Genomic DNA, 17,685 nt, shown 5'->3' on the forward strand with positions numbered 1-17,685 from the left:
ATAAAAGGGTGGGCAGAAGTGTCTAAATTTACAAATCAATGCTCTTCTCCGAGGCTTCAATATTATTTATATAACTACCAGGAGAAGAAGGTATTCGAAATCAAAGGGATACTTGTCTTTGAATATTGAGACCCAAAGAGTCTTGTGAATTTTATTACCTGTTGTCAAGACTATCCTGTTTTTTTAAAGGTGACATTTCCCAACAGCATTTAGAGCCTTAAGAAAATCCCAGGTTTATCTCAGATCCATTCAGAGAGGGTTAAGAAGTAAAAGTAAATGAAAAAGAAAGCAATAGTAAGGGAAATAATAAATTGCCCTAGGCCACTTAACTGTTCAGATATCAAGCCAATCCATTTATAAATAGTGACAAATTATCTCTTTATCATTTTGGTTGTTATTCCAATTTAACATCATTCTTCATTTCCCACCCAAATTTCTTAAGTACACTTCAGAACTCCCTTATGCAAAATAAATAATTTAGTAGGTCTATTTTTCCTTAAAATTTCATTTCTTATATTATGACCAAATTGTAAGTTAACAGGCATCACTATCAGCTCATTAATTTCTAGCCAATTACTTTCCTCCTGATTTAGGGTAAAATAAATATCAAGTTATTTTAAGTAAAGAATGCATTAATTCCTACCCAAGGAAGAAATTAATTTTCTTGGAAAGGCCTCATACTTTAATAGATTATGCCTTGATGCAAAGACGTAGCACACAGATTGCTGCCTGCAGCTGAGAGAATAATTCTTAACATGAGATTTTTTTTTTCAAAGTCTAAGAGTAATAGAGTGAATTTTTCCTCAGAATATTCTGACAAAAGAAAACTCTGGGTTTACTTGCAACTCCCCAGTACGCACCTTTGTAAGCCTGTTGCCCGAAGAACTGTCAGTAGGGTCAGCATAAGCACAAGGCTCCTAGACTTGGACATGTAAAGGCCTATCTGCGGCAGTCTTTGTGCTAAGATTAAGAAAGATTACATGGTCTTTTGTGTTCCTCCAACTCCCAGATTCTATAGACAATAAAAGGGTGAGGGGAGGAGAGGCTCCTTTGTTCTAAATTCTATACCTCCCCCTTTCTGAAGCTAGAAGAACAAAGACAGGTGGGGAAGGCTGTTCTTTCGGTCTTGGACTTGCTGGGTGGTATCATTTTTCTGAATCCACCTCAGTCCAGTCATGTTAGGTTGAGACCTTTCTGCTTTGGGAGGAAAGGTGGATGTACACTAACCTAATCAAATGACCAATTCATGAAGTGACAATGAGCAATATAATAGCAAGAGTACCAAGCAGTCCCACCACTGAACCTGGACTTGCCACCCTGTAAGCATCTCCTGGAAAGCAGATGGTCTTCAGAAGCATACTTGATTGTCAAGGACTTGGAAGGGAGGACCAGACTCCTTAGGCAGCTCATGGAAAAGCTTGATGAGTTACCTACAGGAAGAGGAACACTTGCCTCCAGATGGGTGGATGATTGCTTGGTCCAGAACTGCTTCTTCCCTGGCTGACAAGGCCCTCCTTCAACTGGACATTCCTTCTTTTGAAATGCTAATATTTTCATTCACAAAGGACAGTGCAGTCCTGGCCTTTCAACTCTACGTGGATTGAAGACTGAACAGACACAGCCTCTCTGCCCCTGCCTGGAGCTCAGCGGACCAGAGTGGGCACGGGCTGGCGCTGAAGAACATTCTTTCCTTTCTTTCCAGTTTGAGTAAGGACGGAGTGGACAATCTCCTTGCTCCCTGCTCTCCTGGCCCCTCCCCCGTTCTCTTGACTCCTGGGTTAAGTGGGCGGGGGCCTGGGAGGATCCTTTCCTGCCATAGGATTGTCCAGAAGCCTGGTTCTTCGGGCTGTTGAGAAAGTTTCACCCAGGATTGAGAGGCAGCTCACTCGCTCCCTGCAGGCGCCAGGCCAGGACTCTGCAGGGGCATGTCCCCACACTCACCTGCTATTGAGCACGTGGGGCCGCCCAGCCTCCCGCAGGGGCCGGACTATAAATATGGGGCCGGTGGCTGAGGAGCCAGGCGCATGCAAGGATGATGGACAGTGTGTACCGGACCCGCTCCCTGGGGGTGGCGGCTGAAGGACTCCCCGACCAGTACGCGGACGGAGAGGCGGCGCGCGTGTGGCAGCTCTACATTGGGGACACCTGCAGCCGTACGGCTGAGTACAAGGCTTGGCTGCTTGGGCTGCTGCACCAACACGGCTGCCAGAGGGTACTCGACGTGGCCTGCGGCACCGGGTGAGCCCAGGCGGAGGACGGAATCCCGGGGGAGCGGAGCAGGCTAGGCCAGGGCCGCTGGACTGCAGGACTGCAGGACCAGGGCCGGGCATGTCGGGGCAGCCTCTTCGCTTGACGGAACCGGGCAAGAGCATAATGCCAGGGCCCAGAACGGTGTCTGCCAAGCAGGGCGGGCAGGGCTGGCGAAGCCGACGGGTGGAGGGCGCCAAGACCCACTTGAGAGTGAGGGTGTGGGCACAGCGGGTGAGGAAGGTTGGTTGGCCCCAGCAGCTACAGAGCCCCAGAGCCCGGCTTTGAGGTCAAAGCGACGTGAGCTCAGATTCTGGCTCCAGCTTTGTTCTTGGGGTGATGGCCTTGAGCAGCGTTAACAATTAACATTTGTTCTGCGTTTGTCCTTGCCAAGTGCTTTTGAAACATGTTTTTAAAATCCTCACAAACCCCCATGAGTTTAGTAATATCCCATTTACGGCTGTGGAAATTCCACTTCAGAGAAGTAAAGATCCCCAAGTAGTGGAGTGGAGATACAGATCCAGGTCAGTTAGGGTCTGGCCTGTGCTCTAACCCAGGGATCCCCAATCCCCCAGCACCCTGACTAGTAGCCGTCTGTAGGTGGCCTGTTAGGAGCCTCGCTGCACAGCAGGAGAGAAACTTCATCTGTATTTGTAGCTGCTCCCCAGCCCTAGCATCACCGCCTCAGCCCCTCAGATCATCAGGCATAGGAACACCAGTCCTGGTGCCAAAAAGGTTGGGGACCACTGCTCTAACTACGGTACTATTACTATCTTCTGCGCACAAGTTACTTAACTTCTAGGAGCCTCAGTTTGCCCCATCTCTCAAATAGGGTAACATCATCTACCTCACAAGATTTCCATAAGAATTTTTTTTTTTTAAGATTGCCATAAGAATTAATGCACATTTGTAGAGTGCCCAACTCAATGTTGCTACATTCCCAGCGATTTCATCCAGGTGCTACCTGGTGATAAGAAACAATTTGCCAGGTCATTCAAGGTTAGTGGATGGAGTAGGCCTGGGGAGAGGAAGCAGAGGAATGGACTCTGAATTGTTGAGGAGACAGAAGTGTCCAGCATAGGGCCTCCTTGCCTTTTCAGAACCTCTGACTGCCCCTTTCTACCTCTCATCCCGGCCCTGCCCAGAGTGGACTCCATCATGCTGGTGGAAGAGGGCTTCAGCGTGACAAGCGTGGATGCCAGTGACAAGATGCTGAAGTATGCACTTAAAGAACGCTGGAACCGGCGGCACGACCCTGCCTTCGACAAGTGGGGTACGCAGGTCCAGCCAGGCCCTCCCAGCCCAGCCACCAAGGTCATGGTTCTCTGCCCTGGGCTCCTGGGGTGGGTGTTTTGTTTTCCTCACAGACATAGCAAAATTACTGTCATTTCCCTGAAAAGGGAGTCTTAGGCTGCAGAACGAGGTATCGGGTGTGAGTGGCTAGTTTTAATTATGTTTAACATCTTGTCCCTCTCCCCAAATAAAAACCCATAAGCACAGAGTCTCCTTTTGAACCATGGCTTCCTCCTCCTCTGACCTTCCTTCCCCTTTCACCCTCCAAGTTCATAATGATCCCCTTTTCCTAACTAGATGAGGAGTCCCTGTGTGTCTTGAAGGAGAAACTGAGGCAGGACTGCACTTGATGTGGGTTGGCACTGCTGGACCGTGGTGCCACCCTGCTCCCTCTTCTCTTTCCTGGCCCCCAGTCATTGAGGAAGCCAACTGGATGACTCTGGACAAAGATGTGCCCCAGCCACCAGGAGGTGGCTTTGATGCCGTCATCTGCCTTGGAAACAGTTTTGCACACTTGCCAGACTGCAAAGGTGAGAGAGAGTGTGGCCTTGGGAATGGTCCTTGCTTTGAGCTATTCCCCGCTTTCACAGATCCCTGGGTGCCTGCTCTCCTGCTAAAACAGACTCTGCTTTTTGCCCCTCTGCCTTGGCACTGGCACCCCTGGGTAGTAGAAAGATGGGAAGGAGACTGGTGCTGGGGGCCCTGAGCAGACCCAGCCTCTCTGCCCCTTCCTGGAGCTTAGGGGACCAGAGTGAGCACCGGCTGGCACTGAAGAACATTGCGAACATGGTGCGGTCAGGGGGCCTGCTGGTCATCGATCATCGCAACTATGACCACATCCTCAGCACAGGCTGTGCACCCCCAGGAAAGAACATCTACTATAAGGTGGGCCCCTGAGGGAGCGAGGGCCCAGAGTGGGAGGTATAATCCTGGGGTCCAGGCTTCTCAGTGGTTCCAGAGGCTAATGCAGACTGTGCCACCACCTATAGAGTGACTTGACCAAGGATATCACGACATCAGTGCTGACAGTGAACAACAAGGCCCACATGGTGACCCTGGACTACACAGTGCAGGTGCCAGGGTCTGGCTGGGACAGTTCTCCTGGCTTAAGGTACCCACTTGGCTAGGCAGGGGGTGAGGTGGGTGGGGGCATGCTAAGGCCACCAGTCCTCACAGTAGGTCAGGGGCTCTGTTACAGTAAGTTCCGGCTCTCCTACTATCCGCATTGTCTGGCGTCCTTCACGGAGTTGCTCCGAGCAGCCTTCGGGGGCAAGTGCCAGCATAGCATCCTGGGTGACTTCAAGCCTTACAAGCCAGGCCAGGCCTACATTCCCTGCTATTTCATCCACGTGCTCAAGAGGACAGACTGAGAGTGGCCTCAGCTCCTATAACCCTCTGCTCAGGTGCTGCCTTACTCTGGGAGCTCCATGGCAAGCCCAGCCTCCGGTGCAGATCTTGGCAGTGTGGGGAGGGGCTGACTGCAGTTAGGGTGCAAGGATTTGGATTCAGGCAAATGGAAAGTTTAAGAATATAGTCTGTGCCTTTTTCAGTTCCTGCGTGCCTGTGTTTGTGTGAGAAGGATCAGGTAGGTTCCTGTGGCGCCAACCATGCCCTCTTCTGGGGCTTACTCCTCTCCGTCTTGCTCTTCCCCACGTCAACCTTTCAGACCACACCACCAGCAGGGGGCAGCATACACTTTATTTTCAGCCACACCCCTTGGCACCCAGAGACTCTCCTGGAGGTAGGCAGCCTTCAAGTGAGTCCATAGCAGCCTGAGAAAGAGCCTTTTGCTCTCTCAGGTTTCTAGGGGATACCTAGGTACCTTCAGTCACTCTGGGTGGGGACCCAGACTGCAAGAGGCTTCTAGCAGGCGGCAAACTTGCACTGGATGCGCTTGTACCGGAGCAGTTCCTGTTCACTGACTGAGGGCTGCAGCCGGGCAGCAGCCTGCAGCAGGTCCTCCATGGTGAGCAGCAGTGCTGAGCTTCCAGGCTCCAGCCCTGGGGGCATGACAACAGGGAGGTGAGGCCAGGGTCCTCATCCCAGCCAGAGAACAGAGGTTGTGGTCTGTGCCCAAGCAGGGTGAACCCTGGGGGAGGCACCTTCTTGCCCAGAGTCCTCCAAACATCAAAAGTCCCTCCTCTGAAATCCATAATTGGCCTTGTTTTCCCACTAGCTTTCTGGTTGATCTCTGGGGCTGGCGAGTGGCTCACCTTCCTCCAGGTCCCGAACCCTCCGTCTGAGAGCAGCTGTCATGGCATCAGAGCAGAGGGAGTAGAGGTCTGCACCCGTCAGCTGGGGAGGGCAGTGATCCAACACGTTCACCAGGCTCACAGAGGGCTCTAACTTGAATCTGTTGTGGGAATACAAGAAAGAAAGTTTTACCAAGCATCCCCTACTCCCTCAAAAGGCATCCCTGACCAGCATATTCTGCACATTGCACTTATCCCCTAAGCAGCCCAAGGCCCAAGCCCTGAGAGTCTCCTTCATACTTGCGTGTGATGGCGCTCAGAACACGGAGCTGGGAGGCACGGTCCTCGCTCACCCCCACAAACACCAGCTTGTCAAATCTTTAAGGAGACAGGCAGGCTAAGTCTTAGAGCATGAGGGTGAATAAAGAAGGCACAGGATGGGGGTCAAGGGACAAGCCCAAATGGGCCTGGTGGAAGGGAAGTACAGGGTGTATACCTGCCAGGCCGCAGAAGGGCAGGGTCCAGGAGGTCTGGTCTGTTGGTGGCTCCAATCACAAACACATCCTGAGTGCTATGAAGCCCATCCAGCTCCGCCAGGAGCTGAGACACTACCCTGCAATGGAAGAGTGAAGGCAAGAATCCTTGGCCCATGCTCAGCCTCTGCCCTGCCTGTGGTGCCTCTCCTTGCAGAGTCTCTCTGCAGGGCCCCCTGCTCAGTTGTGTCATGTGTACCCTTTCATACAGGCCCCCATTCTCCTCAATGCCCCCCACACAATGCCACACCCCACTTTAGCTTCTATTAAACAAATTGGAAGGGCAGGAACTCCTTGGGGTCTGAAGACTGCTGCAACCCATCTCACAGCTCTCCATCCTAAACCCCAGACCCCATTTTGGCTCAGAGCCCCCACCTGTCCATCACACCTCCAGAGTCTCCACTCCGTCCCCGACTTGGGGCCAAGGAGTCCAGTTCATCAAAGAAGATAATGCAAGGTGCTGCAGCCCTGGCCCTGGCGAACACTGAGAAGAGAGAGGAGCCCACAGGAGGGGGAAGCTCAGTGGGGTTTGAAGTAAGGATATGAGGAAAAAAACCCAGATTTGACAATTCATCACTAGCACTCCAGGTATTAGGCCCCACTGGCAGGAACCTGACTTGTGAAAAGGAAGACTAGGAATGACCATGAACAGCCTGAGGGTGTGTGTGTGGGGCAGGGGGAGTGTAGCACAGGGGCCATCAGGGTTGGGGAAGAACTGGAAGCCCTGCCCACCCCCCCACCCCCCACTCACTCACCTTCCCGCACATTCTCCTCACTTTGGCCCACATACATGTTGATGAGCTCTGGCCCCTTCACACTGACGGAAATAATATAAGAGGATGAGACTCATTAGATGCATGAACACACAACTGACCTCTCGGCCAACCCCTCCTGCTCCCCATCCTGCTGCAGGTCCTAATCCAACCACCAGCCCTTTCAGGCCCCATTGCCACCTGAGGAAGGTAAGGCTGCACTCAGTGGCTACTGCCTTGGCCAGGAGGGTCTTGCCAGTGCCAGGAGGCCCATGGAGCAGAAGGCCTGAGCGCCTTAGGCCCAGGCTCAGTAGCTCAGGGTGCTCTAGAGGGAGCTGGATGGTCTCCAGAATCTCTTTCTTCACCTCCTGCAGCCCGCCTACATCATGCCAGGACACCGAGGGGATCTAGGAGATGGAAAGTGCGTGGTTGGAGATATGTGAGAGGAGGGAGCTCCAGTCCAACCTCTAAGGGCCTGAGTCTCTACCTTGGGGGCTCCAATGGCCTGAGAGTGAGCTGTCTGCAGCTGCTCCAGTGCCTGACCAAAGTCCTCAGCTAGGAGAGGAAAGCCAGCAGCACACAGATCCCCCTCATCCTCCTCATTCAAGCCTCCTGCCAAACTGCAAAGAGAAACCCAGGGAGGTATTTGGAGGACCTGACCTGAGGCCTCCTTCCCATCAGTGTCCCGTTCCTTCCTTCCCTACCAGCCCCCACCCGCCCACATTTCCTCTTGCTGCCTTTCCCCTCCTGTGCCCAACTTCCTTACCCAGAGTTCTTGATCCTGGCGCAAGCTGCCCGGCTGCTGTGGGTCAAAAGGGCATAGAGATCCCCTACTACAAAGCCCTGGGGAACCACAGGAAAGGACACATGAGCAGGGTACAGCAGGCAGGAACCCTTGGGAGGCTGGTCCCCCGCCAGAGCAGAAGCCCAGTGTTGACACCTCAGGGTTTTCTTCATCTGCAGGGCAGTGGGACTGAGTTCCCATGACAAAGAACATGGGAGGCCCATATCCTGCCTTGGTACTCACTGCACACCGCCGCGCCAGCTGTGCCAGGTTCACCTCGTGGCCCAGGGGAAGGTGGGCAGTGAGGGCCTGCAGGATGCTGAGCCGTTGCCCCTCTGACAGTACAGGAACCTCCAGCTCATGAGGAAACGCTGTCTGCACATCGGCAGGCAGATCCTGGGCCCGGCTTGTGGTGGCTACAACCATCAGTGGAGGGCTGCTGCAGACAGGGAGTGGGCGCTGAGAGAAAGAACGTGACTGGCAGCGCCCGAGCACTGCTTTTTCCTGAGGCTGGTGCAGGATGGTGGGCATGTGGGTGGGTGCTGAGATGAGATAGGGAGATGGGTAACCCAAGGCTGCCTGGTTGGGGATTCATGGGAATACCTTGTGTCTGGACTTATTGAGAGAAACCTGTGCTTCCTCCCATCACACAGGGAGCTGAAGGCAGAGGTTGTGATTTTTCTTCAATCTGGTGTTCCCTGAGAGATACCAGGAACCATGTCCTTCTCCCGCTGGGTATCCCTACGCTCCCCAGGGCTGTCTGGAGGGCAGCCAAACTGGCAGTAGATGTTGCAGAAGCCACAGAGGGGATGAGGACTAGAGGATGAAAGGCTGAAGAGAGGAAGGCTAGGCCCCACCCATGTACAGGCCCAACTCTGTATAATACCTGGTGACGGGGTCCTCACTGAGGAGGAGGCGACGCAGCGTGGCCACCACACGGGCATCCTCACCTAGCCCATCACGGTTCCGACCCAGAAGGTCCACTGCTGTCAGCAACAGAACCACAGGCCGGCAACGCCGGGCCCGGGAGAAGGTGGCCTGCAGTTTTGTCTCCACAGCCCCACTGCTGTCTGCACAGAGGCTGGAGCAGGGAACCTGGGGAGGGAACCTCAGTGGGCCTGTGGGCAAGGGGCAGGTGTGACTGGGGCAGGAGAATCAGGGGAGGAGGAGTCAGAAGAAGGTGTAGGCCATCTCTCTTTGAAAGGTAGGGATAGGGGAAAAAGGTAATGCTGGCCAAGGTCTACCTCTTCTAACCTCATTCCCTGTACTGTCCACCAAAATCTTGAAACTCCCTCCTTGAAAGGATCTCTCAGTAGCTGAACATCATGGAAATATGACTGACCCACTGACCCACTGGCCCAAGGTGTTAGGGTCAGGCTAGTAGCCAGAGGGGAGAAGGGAAAGAGAGGGAGAATCTAGGCATGGGAAGGGAAGCAGTTGGGGGTTTCTGCTCTCCAGGTACCCTCACCTTCAGTAAGTGGAGCCCAAGGCGACTGCAGGCAGCAGCAACTGCTGTGGTCTTCCCACTGCCTGGGGGGCCCCGTAAAAGGACACTGCTAGTTCCTGTCAGCAGGGCACCCCTGAAATCAGAGGACAGACATTGTCTCCTCCATTCTGCCCAAACTTTAGAGTCCCCAGTAACAGAGGGACCCTTGGATCTAGAGAATCCCCCCTACCCGACCCACCGCCACCCCCCCACTCGCCTCCCCCCGGCCCAGCCCAGGGCTATCTTCACATGGTGAGGCTATATTTCCCACAGCACCCATGGTGTGGGCAGCCAAGACTCATTCCCTTTAGTCACCACTGTGCCTTTAATAAAGCCTTGACTGCTGTGTCTGGACTGTATTGAGAGGAATCAGGGAGGCGTCTGTGTCTACACTTAGGCCAGTGGTATGGGGGGGCTGTATCTTTCAGGGTCAGGCTGGTACAGGCCAGGATGGCTAGTAGGCTAAGCGGGAGGGTAGTCTCAGAGACAGCTGTCCCTGATGGAGATTCTTCATTTATAGCTAACCTTGGAGGATGGATGTTAACACAGAAAAGGAGTCTGGGAATTTGCTTATAGAAAGAACAGGGGCTAGTGGCCTTGGCATACTGGCTTGAGGAAGGTCCACCCAATAGCACTCTGGCCAGGGATAAGGAACTTCTTATCTGGCCTGCTGTCCCTCCAGGGATGTTGTGAGCAGGCTTTCCTCACTCCCTGAGGCTGCAGCCACACTCACCCCGGCTGCAGGCGAGGCTTCAGGGCAGCACACAGCTCGGTCACCAAGGTCTCCAGGCCTGGAGGAGATAAGCTGCTCCAGAGAGTAGATTCTCCTGAAGGGACCCTTGGAACAGGGCTCAAGGTAGAACCCACCTGTGAAAGGTGTGAGGAACCTTTACTTTCTAGAAGCTGTTTCTTTCCCTTTCTCAGGTCTACTCCTACCCCCTGGACCTCACCAAGTACAAGGAAGTATGGGTAGTGTCAGCCAAGTAGGCGCTAGTTGGCCCATCTGGAGCTTCCCCAATTGTTTTCTTCACTTTAAAGAACATCTCCCGCCACCTGCAGGAAAGAGACCAAATGAACCCCAGATTTAGACCCACATACCCCCTTCCCAAGGACAAGGTGGCTATCTCAATCACAGAGGTCCACTGCAGGTCCACAAGAGCCACACAAATAAATGCCCCAGACATGGTTGGAGGTTGGGAGGGGGATAGTAGTAGGAAAGGAAAGCAGATGGTATTTCTTATCTCCATGATGGAATCATACACATTTTGAGGGCAGGAGCTATGGCTGTCCTCTTCATCCCTCATGACAATCATCAGAGAGCTGAAGTGAGGTGGGGGAAGTCTTCAGGCAAATGGCCTACAAACCCACTTCAGTGGAAGAAGCCGCTGCTGCACTAAGCAATGATCATCTAGCCATTTTACTGGCTTCAGAATACAGCCTCTCTCGCAAATACATACCCGCTAAAGCCCCCCAAAACCTCAGAGGGGAGGGTCGCTTGGCTCTTATCCAATAATCCACAAAATCTTATTTCAGGCAGCTTCCTTAATAATGACATCAAATGATTAATGATTCTCTATCTGGGCTGTACATTAAGAATTATCTGGCAAACTTTTAAAAATCATCATCTCTCACATATTGCATGATTCCATTCAGCAGTTTAGTGTTTGCCCAGGGGCTGGGAGAAGGAGGGAATAGAGTGGCTGCTAATGGGTAGGGGGGTCTCTTTTAGGGGTGATGAAAATGTTCTAGAATTAGATAGTGGTGTTGATTGTCCAACCTTGTGAATATACTGAAAAAACACCGAACTCTATACTCTAAAAGTATGTGAATTATATCTCAGCTAAAAAATGAATTTTTCTCCTCCTTTGGAAAAAATAAAGACTGCACAGGCCCCAGCCTCACCCTGATTCTGTTCCGATAGGTCTGGGCTCAGGCATCGCATTTTTTTCAAAAGCTCCTCACTCATAAACAGGCTGTGCAGTCAGTCACTGGCTAGTGTCATAGTGAATTAGGGTTACTCAATCTACTGCAATTGCTACTACAGGTAGCAATTACTAGCCCAATTTTCCAGGTAAATAATGAACTACTCCCATCTTTAATCTTCAAGCGGCAAGACAATGACAGAGCCGGACTATAACTTGAGCCTCTTTAGGGTCCAATCAAGGTACAGACTCCTTTGCTCACAATGTTTCAGTCACAAAGCTGCTCCCTCTGGTAGCAAAAGTGTAGTATGACTGCATTGAGGTGGAGGGGGGAAGCACACCACGTTAGTATTATGAAATTCTTGTAACTATTATAGTAAGCGGTGATTGTACTAAAAACGAGACCATAAGGAAAACTTTATATTACTGTTAATTACTATAAATAAATGATGGGTGGGTCTATAACCTAGAATCTCGGTCGAGCCCAATATCCTAAGTCTGAGTGCATATGGCCAACGCTGGGATCCAAGGAGGAACAGCACTGTGGGGAGTTATGGAGGGACTCCTCTCTTCCATGGAGTGCGGTCAGACTACTTCACCAAGTACAAGGGTCACTCACACCTTTGGCACATATCTGGACTTAGCTGGGGAACACAGAATTGTGTTCCCAAGAGCCAGATGGGAGACAGTAGAGCTGACTTCTGTCAGCCTAGTTAGGGAAGTTGAACGCAGGGTAGAATCTGAAGTGGCTACACTACCAACAGTGGAATTCCTTTCCAGGAATCACAAGAGCCTCCCTGCAGGGCTTCTCTTACCAAGTCCAGGGGAGGTGGCTAAAGGACTCATCTTTATCTTTCCTTAGACGCAACTGCCCACCCCAACCCTGCTTTCCAAGACCCACTCAGGAGGAAGTATGTGCTCAGCACCCAGGGAAGACAGGTGTCTACAAGGATAGAACAGCAGGTGTTCAGGAATAGAACTGGCTTGCTGATTTGTCACAGGAGGGCCTAGTGCCTGTTTTTCTTTTAAAGTACATAGTTGGGTAGGCATTCTGTAGTTTTCCTACAGAAAGCTAGCTCACAGACATTTGCTATATTTAGGATGGGAGATAGAAGTGGGAAGTGACTGACACATGCCAGCATGACATTTTCCACCAGGCCCCAGTTGTAGATTTCATCAGGGAAAACTCAGAGGTGCCATGGGTTACACAGGGTACTCCTAGGCCCTTTATCTAGGTACCACGGCCTTGAGACTAGAGAGACTAGCCAGGACCAAGCTCTGAATGTTGGCCAGGGATGAATCAAAAGCTCCAGACAAGGCATCTCTCTCTGGGCAGAGGACCCAGGCTGGCTAAGCCTGAGACCTTGGTCCTAATGGCTCTTAATGCCCAAGTTCCCACAATCTGGTCCCATTGCCTCATTGAGATTTCCCTGAAAATTGAGTTCGTGTGTCTGTCAGTTGTATTCTCCTTCTAATAAATCACTGTAGAAAATCAGTCCTGAATAGATGCACTGGTTGGTGTATGGGGCTACACATTCCTCCCCCTTTCATAAGGCCAAAGTAGTCTCTGAATTCCTTGCCTCACCATTTTACAAGGAACCTCTGTGGTCAGAGTCAACAAGAGGTTCTGAGAAAGTTTGGACTCCTGATTTTGAGGTTCAGTCATAGCTCAGTCATGCTCGCTCTCTCTCTCATTCCCTGTTAAGGATAAGGAAAGAAAGAAGGCCTCTTAAGGATAGCTGCAAGTATATACTATATACTCCATCAATTAGGGCAGAAATCAGATCCTAGGTCTTTTTATGTTGAGTACGTGGGAGGTATGGCCTGAATCCTGGCTGTCAAGTGACACTGCAGTGGAGAATGGATAGCAAGGAGCTCTGCTTTGGACTAGTCCATTAAGTTATTTTTAATGCCTTACTTTATGTAGTACCACCAAGCAATTTAAGGATAAACCCCTTCCAAAGCTAGCAGGCAGTGGTTCTTAATCTTTTTTCAGTCACCTACCTATTTGAGAACATGATTATGTATCTTCTCTACAGAAAAATGTATAACACAATATTCTTATGCACAAAATTATTCCATTCCACTTGGGAGGAGGGGGTTGTAGAACTCCTGCACCCAGGGTAAGAACCCAAGCTGTAAGATAGGAGGCAGCTGCATACCTGGGCAGTCTCTCTGGGCTTCCTTCCAGGATCTCTACTTGCCCAGTTGTTGGCACACACAGAACATCCCCTTCCTGGACTGCCCTGCAACACAGCAGTGGCCCAGGTCAGCTTACAGTGGGAGTCAAGAGCATGTGTCTGATGTGTTCCTCCCATTCCCACCCCCAACATGCAGACTACTTCTTAGGGGCCTACTGCCCACCCAGAGATCCCAAGCAGTTGTCCAGAGAACAATCTGACCTAGAATGAGCTAGAGGAAATGGCAGGGAGGCTAAAAAGGGTGTTCAGAGACAAGTGAGGGGTGAAGTAGAATGTTGGTTCTCTTGGGGCCCTCTCAAATTAAAGAGGTTTCTCAGTTTAGAATGTCTAGATTCACCTCATGGTCCAGATTTCTATTGTCTGCCTGACATACCATGAGGCTTCTAGGCACTATATTGCTTAAAACGTGGCTTCTGAAAATCAGAGGCTCCATGGTACCTGGATCGAGGTATGATGGGATAGGAGAGCAATAGAGTGAGATGCTATCCTCCTAAAAGGAGTAACCAGCTAACCTGGGTGTCTGAAAGTGCCGGTAAAGAATATGGTCATAATTTCCATTAGTGCTGTAGTAGGGAGAGGACACAATTTCGATGTGTAACTCTTTGGCAAACGGAGGCCCAGGCAGCACTGAGCAGCTTCCTTTGTCTTCAGGGACACTGGAGCTTTCCAAGTATCTCTATGAAAGAAATGACCATCACCTTACAATTGTCTCCCAAAGAGTCAGGCTCTGCCCTATCTTTCAGCAGCAACTAATTCTACTTTCATCTGCTCTCATGACCATAACTACAAGGCTTATGGGAGGGGAGGCCCTAGGGTGGCAGAGCTGAATCCCCGTATCTTCCCTAGAAAACAGAACCCTCTTCAAATAAGCACCAGGAAGAGATTTCTGACTGACTTTTTGGACTCTAGCTCCAAAAAGTTCCCCAGTAAAGATAACCCTTCTCTGATACCTTTAAGTTGGCCTGGAGCCACTAAAATGGCAAAGACATTTGATTCCCATAATACTTTGAGTGACATCAGGTGGTGGCCAATGGGATTGAGATCAAGTGATCATTAGCAGGGGCACTCTGAATTCCAGCAGTGGGAAAAGGCTATGCTCTCACTTAAAGCTAAAAGTGTTGCTTTAGCTGAATGAGCTCCAGTTTGAGTATTCCAGTAGTTTTTCCTCTATTCAGAAGGAAACCCACTCCTGACCCTCCTTCATTCATATCTTATATCTCTTCTTGACATCCCATAGCTCTAATAGGCTATGCCAGCATCGTCTGGTAGAACTATCTACAGTGTTAGAAATGTTCTACATCTACATGTGGCTGTTGAGCACTTGATATGTGACTAAAGCAGCTAAAGGAACGAATTTTTAACTTTATAGTTTCAATTAAAGTCACAAAGTGATTAGTGGCTTTCATATGGGATAGTGCAGGCCTAAACCATATATCTAGGTGCTTAGCTAAACATTAGACTATATTTGTCTCCCCAAATACAATTATCTCTTCTTGAAGCAAGCTCCTTAAAGGCAGAAACCAAAAAGTTTTCTTGGATGTATTTAATAAAGTATTAAAATTAAACACCAGGCACCAAAGTTAATAAAGAGCCCTTCCCTTCAAGGAATTTACAATATATAATTGGAGATTAGACAGATTATGTGAATGGAACATGGGAGAATAAAATAAATCCCATTAAAAAAGCACAAAATACTAGAGGAGAATATCATGTTAAATTTTTGATGGTGAGATTATGAAAAGACCGTGAAGACAATGGCATCTTTAAATGGGCCTTGAAAGAAAGGATGGTAGGATTTTAGCAGATAAAGACTAGAAGAATAGGAAGGAATTGGAAGCTAAGCATAAGCATAAGCAAAAGCATTGAAATGTCCTCCACACTACGCAGCAAAATACTGGATACACTGTAGCAATTCAACAAACAATTGATTAGATTCAGTAGATTAATATATACCCTTGGTTATCTGTGCATTTCACATTTTGCCTGAATAACGCCCTTCCCATGCACCACCAAACTATGGAGGATTATATTTTGATTGTAGAGAACAAATAAATAGGGCTGAGACATTAGGTGAAAGGTCCAAGATCTAAGGAGTAAGGGATCTAAATTCTACAGCTCTGGTTTTCCAATTCAGTTAAGGCTTAGAGGGGATAAAGAGGAGGAAAGCACTCCTGACCTCAGTACTAAGTCCTACCTGAATCCTGAGCTCTCCCACTTCCAGGGGATCGCAGCCGAGATTAAATGCCAGAGTGGCAGGCACCAGGGCCAGTCCGTCAGCGAGGGGCTCTCCCAGCTGCCCAGAGCCAGGTCCCAGCCTTTCAGAGAGGTTCCAGCAAGGCTCTAGGACCTGCATCGTGGCCAAGTGTGGCTGGGAAGTGTTTGATGACTCTCCGGCCCGAGTCACCCATACCCACTCGCCCTGGAAGAGGCCGAGGCTACGGAGACAGCTCCGGCTCACCCCCAGTGAATCTCCAGTCCCTCCTAGAACTCCCCGGAGACGCCGGACTGTACAGGAAACCGCGAAGAAGGACACCACGGGCGGGGGTGGGGGCTGGCTGCTGTCCCCAGTTTCTGGGCCCAGTTTGGCCCGCCCACGGAGCTCAGTCACAGCTAGCCGCGTCCCTGAGCCCAGCAGCCCTTGCAACGCTGGCCGCGTCTCCAGCACCCGCGGTCCGGGCACCGGTAGGGTCTCTCCGCGCCTCACCAGCAGCGGTCCGACTCGCGGTCCGAGCCCAGGCCCGGATGAGGTGCCAAGCAACGCCCAGCACAAAGCCGGGGGCCGCCGCACGGGCCGCACCCGCACCCACGATCCGGAGCCCAGGGCCAGGAGCCGCAGCAGCGCGCAGCTAACCAGCAGCTGCGGGGGCCCGGGCCCCTGCTCTTCGGTCCCCGCGTCCGGCCTCTCCAGGGCCGCCACGAGCAGCGCCGGCCCTGCCGGGCTCCCTCCTGCAGGCCGCAGGGCCAGCACCAGGCCTAGCCCCGCCGCAGGCCACGGGCCCCCAGGCGGCAGCAGCACCGCCAATGGGGATGTCTCTGTCGGGAAGGGCTCCAGAACCTGCAAAACAGCCAGCGTCATGCTGACGGGAGACCGAGGAAGAAGGTGAAGGAGCGTGGTTTCCGGAGACAGAGAGCCTGACAACGAGGAGACCCGAACGCTTTTTCCGCTTCCGTCGCGGGAAGCGCGAGGAAAGTGGGAGGGGCGGCTGGTGCAGCGCGCATGCTCTGAAAAGGTGAGCTGCGCCTTGGCTAGATTGGGGTAGTGTCTCAAAGGCAGTAACACAATTAACTGTGGGTGCGTAATCTTTAAGCACACGCCCTTTGAAACTGTTTCAAGAGATTTGCCCTGCGCGCCTGCTAGGGGAGTAACGTACTTTCGACTACCTTGCCTCCAAACATGTACTTTAACAGTTTATTGAATGATCAATGAACAGTCAGCGTGCAACGGACCAACTTGGTCCAGTGGAAGTGTTTAGGAAGGATTCCATTCCTCTGTGGACATCCTGCAGTTACCAATGTGAAACTGTTGGCCCCGAGGTTTGAGGGTTGTGGGGAAGGTTGCAGGAGGGAGTGGCAGGATTATAAAACTGTCTCAGACATGCTTATGGATATGTAGTGGCTGCTGGCCGAATTACTACATGTGATTCACGTAGCCCTGGAGTGCTGGTGCTGCCACACCTGTTCCAACACATCCTACACAAAACCCATGTTCCAGTGTTTTTTGTCCTGTTTGTTCTACTCCCACCAAACTTGAAGTGAAGACCAAGAAGCTTCGCTTTTTCATCCCCCCAAACCAGTGGGTCTCCCCCAATGAATTCTTGCAAACTAGAGATCCATATCCTGTTTCTACCCTAGAGAGGAGTGGGCAGCAGAGTAGGCAAAAGAAAGGCTCAAGGTTTCAGTTATGATCACCAAACCAACAGCTTGCTACCCACTTGTACTGTTACTTAGATTTATTTCATCCTTCCTTCCACCTCCACTGCTTTGTACAAGACACTTGGACACTGGTAGGCCACACTTCCAGTAATTATTAATAACATATTGGCACTTAAACTCAATGGGTTGGTTGGTGGCGATCTACCCTTTCTGAACCTACTGCTCAACTTTCTTCTCTCTTTCACAGCTGAGCATCTTGAGGCAGTCTTATAGTTAGTACATAATGCATTCCTGAAAATATAAGTTGAATATCAGATTTACACGTTATAAGGTATTTCTATCCCTAAAGAGACAAGAAAATATTTTTTAAATGGACTAGGCATCTCTAGTCCTAAACCTGAA

The 17,685-nt window shown here is 50.9% G+C and overlaps 2 protein-coding genes across 4 annotated transcripts; one reads left to right on the top strand and one right to left on the bottom strand.

Annotated features, from left to right (window-relative positions):
- The first annotated feature begins 672 nt into the window (after positions 1-672).
- GNMT (glycine N-methyltransferase) lies at positions 673-5,089 on the top strand. 2 transcript variants are annotated; one of them, XM_016128695.2, is made up of 6 exons: positions 673-2,238; positions 3,348-3,520; positions 3,954-4,070; positions 4,283-4,425; positions 4,530-4,651; positions 4,739-5,089. In XM_016128695.2, the coding sequence occupies exons 1-6, from the start codon at positions 2,033-2,035 to the stop codon at positions 4,908-4,910; spliced, it is 933 nt and encodes a 310-aa protein (XP_015984181.2). In that variant the 5' UTR covers positions 673-2,032; the 3' UTR covers positions 4,911-5,089. The 2 variants fall into 2 exon arrangements, with proteins under 2 accessions (XP_015984181.2, XP_015984182.2); XM_016128696.2 differs by having other exon boundaries at positions 1,670-2,238; positions 3,393-3,520.
- A 130-nt stretch (positions 5,090-5,219) lies between these two features.
- PEX6 (peroxisomal biogenesis factor 6) lies at positions 5,220-16,582 on the bottom strand. Of its 2 annotated transcripts, none has more exons than XM_016128693.2 (17): positions 15,605-16,582; positions 13,923-14,086; positions 13,372-13,455; positions 10,238-10,340; positions 10,021-10,154; positions 9,270-9,381; positions 8,688-8,896; positions 8,045-8,237; positions 7,784-7,860; positions 7,505-7,637; positions 7,219-7,424; positions 7,021-7,082; positions 6,641-6,749; positions 6,229-6,345; positions 6,033-6,110; positions 5,754-5,893; positions 5,220-5,540 (listed from the first exon to the last, which is right to left on the bottom strand). In XM_016128693.2, exons 1-17 carry the CDS (start codon positions 16,484-16,486, stop codon positions 5,404-5,406), a joined length of 2,940 nt encoding a protein of 979 aa, XP_015984179.2. In that variant the 5' UTR covers positions 16,487-16,582; the 3' UTR covers positions 5,220-5,403. The 2 variants fall into 2 exon arrangements, with proteins under 2 accessions (XP_015984179.2, XP_015984178.2); XM_016128692.2 differs by having other exon boundaries at positions 8,045-8,240.
- Between the last annotated feature and the right edge of the window lie 1,103 nt (positions 16,583-17,685).

Source organism: Rousettus aegyptiacus, unplaced genomic scaffold, assembly GCF_014176215.1.
Source record: "Rousettus aegyptiacus isolate mRouAeg1 unplaced genomic scaffold, mRouAeg1.p scaffold_m13_p_1, whole genome shotgun sequence".
Lineage (NCBI taxonomy): Eukaryota > Metazoa > Chordata > Mammalia > Chiroptera > Pteropodidae > Rousettus > Rousettus aegyptiacus.